General features: G+C 35.3%; 1 protein-coding gene across 1 annotated transcript in view; it reads right to left on the bottom strand.

Moving 5' to 3' along the window:
- Positions 1 to 13323, bottom strand: part of LOC128702861 (TGF-beta receptor type-1 babo) — a 158969-nt gene that overhangs the window by 123289 nt on the left and 22357 nt on the right. The window contains exons 4-6 of the mRNA XM_070102641.1: positions 2709 to 2989; positions 2245 to 2303; positions 715 to 833 (exon numbers count right to left, since the gene is read on the bottom strand). Of these exons, the coding sequence (XP_069958742.1) occupies positions 715 to 833; positions 2245 to 2303; positions 2709 to 2989 (459 nt within the window). The remainder of the gene's footprint in view (positions 1 to 714; positions 834 to 2244; positions 2304 to 2708; positions 2990 to 13323) is intronic.

The raw sequence follows: 13323 nt of genomic DNA, 5'->3' as shown, positions 1-13323 counted from the left end.
TTTTTCTTTTTCGGGCCACCCTGCCTTGGTGGGAATCGGCCGGTGTGATAATAAAAAAAAAAAAAAAAATTGTGGCAGTATAATAATGGCAGGCAAGACTTATCATTGATAACCGAGACACTTATGCAACATTTGGGTGTCTTTATCCTGGAACACAGATACCAAAACGTGGCACAAATGCCTCATTTATTAACTTATCGGTTGTCTAAACTACTTATTCAAAGACCATCATACTGCATTACAGGAGGGCCCCGTTTTACAGCACTTCACTTTATAGTGTTTCGCTAATACAGCGGTTTTCAATTATACCATTCTTCATTTATTCAGACTTCCTACAATAAATATATTCACCACTCACTATAAGCTAAGGATGAAAATATTTTAAGGTCAGTAATGTGTGTACTGTATATGCATCTTTTAGACCTAGCTGTATTGCTCACTTAACATATGATAGTGTACACATGTTATCAAGCTTTTATATGCATTTGAATTGAAAAAAATATAACAGAGCTCACTTAATATATGATAGTGTAATGTAAACATATTATCAGGCTTGAAAGTGAAAAAAGCTGTTTTTTTATTTTTGGAAAAAAAAAAAAAAAAAAAAAAAGGAGAGGGAGAGAGCTATGTTTCACTTTACAGCAGTACCCTGGAATCTAACCTGCTGTATAAGGGGGGCCCTCCTGTATATTAATAACCAAGCACTAAACCCACATGACAGAACTTGCAGAACCCGGGTAGAGGAGCACTGTCACAGTTCTCCATAGATGTAGCAATTTACTGAAAGAAAACATGTATAAATATATACCCAATTTAGTGTAGTAGCTAATAAACTGTTATATGGCAAGAGTTGCTGTAAAATATGGTAAAAAGACAACATACAAAGCAGACCTTCATAACAGATGACATTTTTGCTAAAACTGTCATCTGTAAATAAAGGTATGTTCAACACTTTTTTGTAATCAGTCAGCTTTCTTATAGTTTCCCTCTATAGTGCAATTTTTCATAAATGGGTTTGAAGAAGTATGTCAAAAATTGAACAGCATGTACTATGAAGGTCCTTCCATGCACTACTCAATTCTGGATGTACAAAATGAATTATACAGATGAGCTTTAAGACAGCTGACTCTAATAAATTGCACATTGTTTGTTAGTCCACTAGTTGATGCCATTTTATCTACTACAACCACTATAATTTTATCTACCAATTTCACATAAAAACTGAATAAATGGCCAACTTGAAAGTAATAGAATTTATGAAGTAATTATTCAAACATGTACAATACCAACACATTTTACACCTAAAACTGTATTAGTTCTTTAAACATTTTATTCTGCACATATTTCAACAAATAAGAAAGATGGAGAATCCTCAGAACATTAACACATTCTCATAATGCTATAGAACCAACTGATAAATTCTGTAAGACAATTTCAAAACAGCTGATCACTTAAAACTTGTACAGTAATAATATAACTTCATTAGGTTAAGAACATACTACAGTACTAAATACTATCTATTTACAATAGCTACTAGAAATTTATAGGTCATAAACATATGAGAGATGACATTTATTAAGATAAAATTAACTTTACGTAAGTGAAACGAAAGCTAAGGTTATCAGGTTTATTAGTACAGTACTTATAATTCAATAATATACCAGTTTACTACACAATATTAACTGCACGTGCTTAAACCCTTCACCGAAGCTGTAAAGATAGGAATCATTGCTGCACAATACAGCAGAGACCAACAACCAGGTTAGTAAAATTCACACAGGAAGGTAGATCAGCCTGAGTGGTGACACAGAACTAGATCAAAAACAGGTGAGCAAAGAGAAATTGGAATGTTTCCAGCCCCTTCCTGTATATCGACCAGGTGTTAATAAACCAGGATAAAAACCAACAGAGTACCATAACAACTGAGAGTGCAGACACAACCAATTTCTACACCTTTAAACAGTCACCACAACCTTATTGTGCACTTGACCTTGAGAGAAGTCATCAAACCATACAAGATGCTAGATCAGATAGCATGTAGATGAAGAATATGCCAGCCCCCATCACACAACAAAATTTAACAAAGATCCCACAAGCCAGTCATTCCATCCTGTTTAATTACCTTTACCTTTTACCTTTATACCAGTTAAACTGCCTTAGCAATGGCAATGCAGAGTAAAATGCAGGTTATATAAATTTTTGTAAATTATGTGCAGTGTGTCAATGATTGGCTCAACTCTTAACCAGGAGTTGCAATCCATAAAGACAATGATATAAATTTGTCAAATTCGTGACAAGTCTTTCTGAAAATTATAAATTAAAGAACAAATGTAGAACCTTAGATACAATGTTTGTGACTGTCTTTATAAATATGAACCTGGAGTTTTAAAAATGGCATAATCAAAGGTGATATTAATGTCTGCAGCAGGAAGATCAAGATATAATAGTAAGTGAGAGCTACAGGTTATTAAAGCATATTGGCAGTGCACAAGTAAAATAGAAGTCATAAGAAACCAGGATAAAGGGGGTTGAGTCAAACTGCTTGTGAGTGGTTAGTAAAGAGCCTACAAGGTGGGGCAGGGAAGCCAATAATCACACATTATTTGGTGCCATCACCCAGCATCTCCTCCAAACCCAGCAACTGTTTTCCTGCTCTCAGTAAAAACTGCTTTAATTCTGTTCATTAGCAACTTATTTATGTCAGGTACTGAGGCTGGTGGTGGGAGAGGAGGCTGGGCTGGTGGTGGCCTTACCTTCCCCACCCCTATCGCCAGGCCTGCTCCATGGATTGGCAGCCTTTGGAGGCAAACTAGGCAGGGGTGGCTTCCCACTGGAAGAATTCAGCAACTGATAGTTGCAGAAGTCAGCATGACGGCAGCATAACATCTCTTCTTCCAGCCATGGGTACACATTGTGGGAGTAGCCTCCTCGGCACTTGTGTGCATTCTCGGGAGGGAACTGCTTGCTTTTGTCCAAACACGCCTGCTTCCTGTAGCAGCCAGCCAGAGTGACACACACAGCTGTTAGTGCCAGCCATTCCTCTACACAAGAGGCACTTGCTGGGCCCACACTTTCTTAGTATTCCACCCTCTCAACACTAATGAAGACACCCTTAACACTCAATTTCCCATTACAAACATCACTCACCATTCATTTTATTGCTGCTTAAAAATATTAAAGCTACATACTCAAATTTTTGTACAAAAATTATTTTTTTACTAGAAAATATATAAATCACACAAAAGGCATATAACAAAATCTTCTCTTACGCTAAGAATCAAGGAGGCTAGAAATCATTCTAATACAAAGACTACAATTACCCACCAGTCAAGTCCAGTTACCTGTACAAACTTCTCTACATTAGTGTGACCCTATAGCAAAATTTACAGAAAATATCCATGAAATCTTTTAAGCTTATTATATAAATTACTTTTAATCAGAGGGTACAAATACAAGACTTGAGATTTTAACAAATCTGTTTTCAGATGTATTCAATAAGTACATATATATATATAGATATATATATATATATATATATATATATATATATATATATATATATATATATATATATATATATATTAATATATATATATATTAATATATATATATATTAATATATATATATATTAATATATATATATATTTATATATATATATATATACATTTATATATATACATTTATATATATATATATATATATATATATATATATATATATTAATATATATATATATATTTATATATATATATATATATTTATATATATATATAAATATTTATATATATATATATATATATATATATATATATAATATATATATATATATAATATATATAAATATATATATATATATATAAAAATATATATATATATATATATAAATATATATATATATATAAAAATATATATATATATATATATAAATATATATATATATACATTTATATATATATATATATAAATGTATATATATATATATATATATATTGTTGAAAAATATATATATATATATATATTTTTGAAAAAAATATATAAATATATATATATATATATATATATATATATATATATATATATAAATTTTTTTTTTTTTTTTTTTTCAACAAGTCGGCCGTCTCCCACCGAGGCAGGGTGACCCAAAAAAGAAAGAAAATCCCCAAAAAGAAAATACTTTCATCATCATTCAACACTTTCACCACACTCGCACATTATCACTGTTTTTGCAGAGGTGCTCAGAATACAACAGTCTAGAAGCATACACATATAAAGATACACAACATATCCCTCCAAACTGCCAATATCCCAAACCCCTCCTTTAAAGTGCAGGCATTGTACTTCCCATTTCCAGGACTCAAGTCCGACTATATGAAAATAACCGGTTTCCCTGAATCCCTTCACTAAATATTACCCTGCTCACACTCCAACAGATCGTCAGGTCCCAAGTACCATTCGTCTCCATTCACTCCTATCTAACACGCTCACGCACGCTTGCTGGAAGTCCAAGCCCCTTACCCACAAAACCTCCTTTACCCCCTCTCTCCAACCCTTTCGAGGACGACCCCTACCCCGCCTTCCTTCCCCTATAGATTTATATGCTTTCCATGTCATTCTACTTTGATCCATTCTCTCTAAATGACCAAACCACCTCAACAACCCCTCTTCTGCCCTCTGACTAATACTTTTATTAACTCCACACCTTCTCCTAATTTCCACACTCCGAATTTTCTGCATAATATTTACACCACACATTGCCCTTAAACAGGACATCTCCACTGCCTCCAACCGTCTCCTCGCTGCTGCATTTACCACCCAAGCTTCACACCCATATAAGAGTGTTGGTACTACTATACTTTCATACATTCCCTTCTTTGCCTCCATAGATAACGTTTTTTGACTCCACATATACCTCAACGCACCACTCACCTTTTTTCCCTCATCAATTCTATGATTAACCTCATCCTTCATAAATCCATCCGCCGACACGTCAACTCCCAAGTATCTGAAAACATTCACTTCTTCCATACTCCTCCTCCCCAATTTGATATCCAATTTTTCTTTATCTAAATCATTTGACACCCTCATCACCTTACTCTTTTCTATGTTCACTTTCAACTTTCTACCTTTACACACATTCCCAAACTCATCCACTAACCTTTGCAATTTTTCTTTAGAATCTCCCATAAGCACAGTATCATCAGCAAAAAGTAACTGTGTCAATTCCCATTTTGAATTTGATTCCCCATAATTTAATCCCACCCCTCTCCCAAACACCCTAGCATTTACTTCCTTAACAACCCCATCTATAAATATATTAAACAACCATGGTGACATTACACATCCCTGTCTAAGACCTACTTTTACCGGGAAATAGTCTCCCTCTCTTCTACACACCCTAACCTGAGCCTCACTATCTTCATAAAAACTCTTTACAGCATTTAATAACTTACCACCTATTCCATATACTTGCAACATCTGCCACATTGCTCCTCTATCCACTCTATCATATGCCTTTTCTAAATCCATAAATGCAATAAAAACTTCCCTACCTTTATCTAAATACTGTTCACATATATGCTTCAATGTAAACACTTGATCTACACATCCCCTACCCACTCTGAAACCTCCTTGCTCATCCGCAATCCTACATTCTGTCTTACCTCTAATTCTTTCAATTATAACCCTACCGTACACTTTTCCTGGTATACTCAGTAAGCTTATTCCTCTATAATTTTTACAGTCTCTTTTGTCCCCTTTCCCTTTATATAAAGGGACTATACATGCTCTCCGCCAATCCCTAGGTACCTTCCCCTCTTTCATACATTTATTGAACAAAAGTACCAACCACTCCAACACTATATCCCCCCCTGCTTTTAACATTTCTGTCATGATCCCATCAGTACCAGCTGCTTTACCCCCTTTCATTTTACGTAATGCCTCACGTACCTCCCCCACACTTACATTCTGCTCTTCTTCACTCCTAAAAGATGGTATACCTCCCTGACCAGTGCATGAAATTACTGCCTCTGTTTCTTCCTTAACATTTAAAAGTTCCTCAAAATATTCTCGCCATCTACCTAATACCTCCATCTCCCCATCTACTAACTCCCCTACTCTGTTTTTAACTGACAAATCCATATTTTCCCTTGGCTTTCTTAACTTGTTTAACTCACTCCAAAATTTTTTCTTATTTTCATTAAAATTTCTTGACAGTGCCTCTCCCACTCTATCATCTGCTCTCCTTTTGCACTCTCTCACCACTCTCTTTACCTTTCTTTTACTCTCCATATATTCTGCTCTTCTTATAACACTTCTGCTTTGTAAAAACCTCTCATAAGCTACCTTTTTCTCTTTTATCACACCCTTTACTTCATCATTCCACCAATCACTCCTCTTTCCTCCTGCACCCACCCTCCTATAACCACAAACTTCTGCCCCACATTCTAATACTGCATTTTTAAAACTATTCCAACCCTCTTCAACCCCCCCATTACTCATCTTTGCACTATCCCACCTTTCTGCTAATAGTCGCTTATATCTCGCCCGAACTTCCTCCTCCCTTAGTTTATACACTTTCACCTCCCTCTTACTTGTTGTTGCCACCTTCCTCTTTTCCCATCTACCTCTTACTCTAACTGTAGCTACAACTAAATAATGATCCGATATATCAGTTGCCCCTCTATAAACATGTACATCCTGGAGCCTACCCATCAACCTTTTATCCACCAATACATAATCTAATAAACTACTTTCATTACGTGCTACATCATACCTTGTATATTTATTTATCCTCTTTTTCATAAAATATGTATTACTTATTACCAAATTTCTTTCTACACATAGCTCAATTAAAGGCTCCCCATTTACATTTACCCCTGGCACCCCAAATTTACCTACTACTCCCTCCATAACATTTTTACCCACTTTAGCATTGAAATCCCCAACCACCATTACTCTCACACTTGAGTCAAAACTCCCCACGCATTCACTCAACATTTCCCAAAATCTCTCTCTCTCCTCTACACTTCTCTCTTCTCCAGGTGCATACACGCTTATTATAACCCACTTTTCACATCCAATCTTTATTTTACTCCACATAATCCTTGAATTAATACATTTATAGTCCCTCTTTTCCTGCCATAGCTTATCCTTCAACATTATTGCTACTCCTTCTTTAGCTCTAACTCTATTTGAAACCCCTGACCTAATCCCATTTATTCCTCTCCATTGAAACTCTCCCACCCCCTTCAGCTTTGTTTCACTTAAAGCCAGGACATCCAGCTTCTTCTCATTCATAACATCCACAATCATCTCTTTCTTATCATCTGCACAACATCCACGCACATTCAGACTTCCCACTTTGACAATTTTCTTCTTCTTATTCTTTTTAGTAATCTTTACAGGAAAAGGGGTTACTAGCCCATTGTTCCCGGCATTTTAGTCGACTTTTACAACACGCATGGCTTACGGAGGAAAGATTCTTATATATATATATATATATATATATATATGCGCAAAACAACCACTCTGAAAGAATAGAGAAATTCCAAGCAATTTCGTGACTACTCACATTATCATAGTTCCTTGATAATGTGAGTAGTCACGAAATCGCTTGGAATTTCTCTATTCTTTCAGAGTGGTTGTTTTGCATATTCTGAAATCACCTGTTTACTGTGATCTTATTGCATATATATATATATATATATAATATATATATATATATATATATATATATATATATATATATATATATATATATATATATATATATATATATATATATATATATATATATATATATATATATATATATAAATAAATAAAAGATACCCAAACACACACTGCTTGTTGAGAAAACTTGATATACATGGCTAAGAATATGTAATATTAGTACTTCTAATGATTGTTCCATCAGTGTAACATACATTGTTGTCCTCATCAACCAGTCAACAATTCATGTTACAAGTTGTTACAAGTTGGTTGCATAGTAATAATAAAACTACTACAAACTGAGAATGCAAGATACAAGATTTCTATTGTTGAAAATTAGGAAAGCAATATTTTTACTTTAATTGTTGGAAATAACCATTATATCTTCAGTGCATTGCCAAAAATGCAACAGCAGGGGAACAGCAGGAACCCATTTTTTTTTTCAGTGACATAGTGCAAGTCAAAATGGTAATTTAATTATTGAACGATATTGTACATCGGGGAGGTCGGGAAAAGGCGCAAAGTAAGGACAAAAGATGCCTTGAGAAGACTCACGGGAGTAGTAATGGCAAAAGCCTCAGACTTTTTTAATAATTAAGTGAATTCAAGATTTGTAATTTCATTTGTCTGCTTCCATGTTGAGTGGGCCACAAGGTGCCAGGAGAGAGGCACTTACCAAGACATTATGATGTACAGTGTCTCCCACACTGGCAGACTTAGCAGCTTCTCCAAACACTTCACTTACTAACCAACAACACTTGTTTACAGCTGACAATCACAAGTGTTATTTCTAAAATATGCCACTAATAATTTAAAATTCCCTCTCCATTTCAATACTGTATTGCAACTATTCTCCATGACTGCTAAATTTCTTAGAATTCAACATTGTTAAATATTTACTTTCAGAATATGAGGAACTACTACTGTGATAAGCAGAAGTGTAATAAAGTCTTTTGACAACTGTTCTCTCATAGTCTGAAGACCTATAAAATGAAATCCTGTCATAATTCCTCTTTTCTATTTACGGAGTGGCATCCCTTTGAAAAAAGAAAGTGAAACATGGAACATAATGGTACAAATAAACCCACAGTCAGAGGATAAGCAGAGTATATGTTCAATAATAACCCATATGGAGACAGAAAATCAAGAAGCTGATTGATCTGTATATTTTGACCCCCTTCTGGGATCCTCTTCAGCAGATCTGTTCATCTGATCCTCTAGAGCAGATCTGCTGAAGAGGATCCTGAAAGGGGGTCTAAATATACAGATTAATCAATCTCCTGAGTTTCTGTCTCCATGTGGGTTATTACTGAGCATTGACAAGTGTTCATTACACTTTTGTTATTCAGAGTATTGTATATTTCAGTCAATTACTGAGATCTCCTTCAGCCAGTGATAGACCCAGGTACACAGTACTCTTATCTTCTCATTTTTTCCATGGATGTGAGTTTGCTGATACCACTGACCAGTGTTCATTAGACTTTTTTTTTTTTTTTTTAAATATGTTCAATTCAAAATAATGCAAATCTTATAATCATACAGCAACAAATAGGGCATTGCCAACCATGTCGGGCATCCATAGCTAAACAGAACTTATGGCACCAAGTCCAGGCATCCAATCCTAAGTGACTAGGAAAAATGGACAAATTATTTCCCTTCCTGAACATATGTAACATAATATCTCAGGAATTATCATATCTGTAGTGGTTAAAGACTAAGAAGTCACAATACCAGGGCTGGAGGAAATCACAAGTAACCCTCACTTAGAAAAGGAAGCTTATGACGTTGATTCATTCTATCCAGTACCACTGTTAAGTCACACTTGATATTACTTGACAGACCAAAACATCCTCATAACTTTCTTCTCCTAAGTGGAGTTATTTATGACCAATGGTAGACAATTTCCTCGTCCAGACATCCAAGTCTGACAAGGCTGTTTACACCATTCTAGTTTACGAGTGTGCTTCAGAGAAACCCCTGCATCAGATAGGCATCTTTCCTCAGTCTAGCACGATCAAGTACAGTACACTAGTCAACCACTGTTTCTGAAGTGCCAATACTATCTCGAGATCATTCCAGTGTGGTCTTAGTGGGCTAATCTAGATTATATAGTCTTGTCCCTGTTACCTTCAGTCAAACTACTCTCAGTTCATCTTTCTGAAATCCGCCTTACTTCTAGCACAGCATCAGGTACAAGAAAAGGCACCCTCTACATAATACGTAATGATAGGATTACCGACAAAATTTTAGGTAAACAGACACAGATCCAACTAACACGACATTTTATTGTGGCAACGTTTCACTCTGCAGGAGTTTTGTCAAGCCGTTACTGGCTGGACAAAGCTTCTGGAGAGTGAAATGTTACCACAATAAAATGTCACATTAGTTGCACTGTGTCCATTTACCTAACACCTTCCACATGTTCCAGAGATCAAGAGAAATGTGCAAAGTTTTCAGGAAGTTGATACTAATGTTATGCATACCTTGCTTGTATTCAAAGGAAAGCACTAAACCCTAATGGATTATACAGCAACTGAGAAATAGTAACTAATCACATTTGATCCCAAGAAGAAGGGAAGTAGCTTCAATTCCTTGGATCAAGTCTTTCACCAGCATCAAGGCACCCCCCCCCCCCATCCCTTGAAGTGTAACCTGTTTGGAATGCTTACTATACTTTAAATATTTCTTTAAAGAAAGACAATGATAATATATTAAACTAAAATTCAAGGGAACAATCACTACACAACATGACCATTCATACAACAGAAACAAAAGTATAAATTGAAGATATGCTAAGTGTTGATTAACATATCAGTGACACTCTTCAGTGTGGTTTAAATAATTTCAGAAGCAGACATGGTTGGCAAAATAATGTTTATAAAGTCCCCATAAAAATAAGAAAACTGATTTGAAGGCTGCCACTGTACATAATAAATAAAACTATAAAGAATAAGTCACAAAGCTATAGCTGAAACAATTCACAACTAACTTATAAATTAAAGACAAAACTTCCAAAGTCATTTTGGTCCACGCCGGACCATAATCAAATCACAAGTGACTTTATAGTAGTCTAAAACAGATTGAAACGTTGCCTCAAGTTTCATCCCTAACTTGTGGATTAGTTGTGAAATAAAAATAACATAAATCACAAGTAACTAAGAAGCTGATGGGTGGAAACTAGAGGTAATACGTACACAAATGCTTTCATGCTATAAATGCAAAAAACTTCAAGGCAGCAAGCAGAATCAGGGATGCAGAATGTAACACCAGAAAAGGGAAAGAGGATCCTCAAATTAGTAACTACATGTATACATAATCTTACTAATGAAGAGCACATAAGGAATAATCTGGTAACAGGAAGGCTTGAACAAATCAAATGTGATGAGGTGGAATTAAAAACAAAAAAACATAGATACTAATAGGGATACATATACAATTTACACGATAAAACTGTATGGGAATATGCATAGCATTTTTAATTCCAGAAATGGTTGTTACTGAACTAAGATGTGGAACAGGTTCAAAGAGTGAGCATAACAGTGATACAGTCAATACAGAAGCAATACAGTATTAGAGAATATTTCATACACTTCAGTTTCATATGCATTTACGTATGGCTACTTGTGACATTTAATATACCATACAATACACACTATCTTTCAAGAGGTGGTCCTGTGCACCTTAATTGTTTACCTCAATCAGGTGAATGGAAAACTAACAATTCAAGAAACAGGTAAAGATCAAACACATGGCAAGCCAGTCCTAAAACTAGCAGGCCAGTGCTGTCACCACAGGCTTCATTGAGCTTGAACCCGGCCTAGAAAGGTTTGGAGGGAGGGGTGTAAAGGAGGTTTTGTGTGCAAGGGGCTTGGACTTCCAGCAAGCGTGTGTGACCGTATTTGATAGGAGTGAATGAAGACAAATGGTTTTTAATACAGTGGAACCTCAAATATCGAACTTTCTTCATTCCAGACGGCTGTTCGAGTGCTGTTACCGAACGAATTTATTCCCGTCAGGAATAATGTAAATTAGATTACTTCATTTCAGACCCTCAAAAATACACTTATAAAAGCACTTACAAAAATACACTTACATAACTGGTCGTGTTGGGAGCAGTTCGATATTTGAGGTTCCACTGTACTTGACATGCTGTTGAGTGTGAGCAGAGTAACATTTATGAAGGGATTCAGGGAAACCGGCAGGCCGGACTCGAGTCCTGGAGATGGAAAGTACAATGTCTGCACTCTGAAGGAGGGGTGTTAATGTTGCAGTTTTATAACTGTAGTGTAAAGCACCCCTCTGGCAAGACAGTGATAGAGTGAATGATGACGAAAGTTTTTCTTTTTCGGGCCACCCTGCCTTGGTGGGAATCGGCCGATGTTATTAAAAACAAAAATTAAAAAATTATGACTGCTGGTAATTTCAAGTTATTGTTTAATTTTCTTTTTGTTTTGCTTTGCACATTGCATCAGTCATATGGAAATAACCGATCAATGACCAAACATTCATTGAGAATGATAGAAAGAGTCAATATATAATAGTATATGAAAAGGCAGCAAAAGTTTTTATGGGTAACTATTATGATTTATAGTTGAAGCTGTTAAAAATTGTTCTTTGCAGATGACAGTACTATTGGGAGATTTACAAGAAAAGCTTCAGAGGTTGAAAGAGATTGGAAGTGTGCATATAAAAAAAAAGGAAGTTTAAGGGCCAGACTGTAGAAGTGAATATAACACTTGCCAACAAATTTTAAATGTTCACCCAGTTCAGAAACCAAAATGGCTGCTTAACACTGACTTTGATGCGCTGATCCCAAATTTGAGTTTGTTTAGTCTGTCACATAGGATTTTTTGAAATCTTATGATTAATATTTTGGCTATTTAAGGTTGAAGGACCACATACGTGTTACCCAACAATCACAGGTATTATATCATGCATACATATTAGTGTTAGCAGGACGTGAGTCCTGGTGGTGGGAGGTAATGGCTGCACTCTAGAGGGGCTTGGAATATTTGCTGTTTGGAGGGACATCTGAACTGTCATATTTGTGCACCTTTGGCAAGACAGCAATTGTGTGAATGATGGGGTGAAAGTGCATCTTTTTCAGGTCATCCTGCCTTGGTGAGAGATGGCCAATGTTAAAAAAACAAAAAAATGAGTGTGGTGCATGCAATGACAAATTAATCTTTCTCAAAATTAATTCATAATGTATATACATAATAAAAGTAGTAGAAATTTCCACACAATCATACAAACATTTATATCACAATTTTCAGGCTTTTTCTCATATTTAGTATTGCTCTCCCGTACCAGTGTCCAGCAGTAGATAGCTATCAAACTGATAATTCAGTGTTCATTTTTCTTCTCCATGATAGTTAAGTCTTGGTAAAATCCTTCACAGTGGGGTTTTATTTCATAAAATTGTACACGTTGGAGCAAAATTAAGTTTAGATTTGAATTCAGCATCCCAAAAATCATTAGAAATACATTTTTAAAATTAAATTGAAACCACTGATGGTCAGTGTAATTACACGGTCATAAGCTTATGTAGTGGCAGTTGGGTCTAGAAAGAACGAGAAATAAATCATGCAATACAACAAGCAAGGTTAAG

The sequence above is a fragment of the Cherax quadricarinatus genome, chromosome 82 (genome assembly GCF_038502225.1).
Source record: "Cherax quadricarinatus isolate ZL_2023a chromosome 82, ASM3850222v1, whole genome shotgun sequence".
NCBI classification, from domain to species: Eukaryota; Metazoa; Arthropoda; class Malacostraca; order Decapoda; family Parastacidae; genus Cherax; species Cherax quadricarinatus.
The sequence above is the reverse complement of the archived record's forward strand: the minus strand, read 5'-3'. Positions and strand labels throughout refer to the sequence as shown.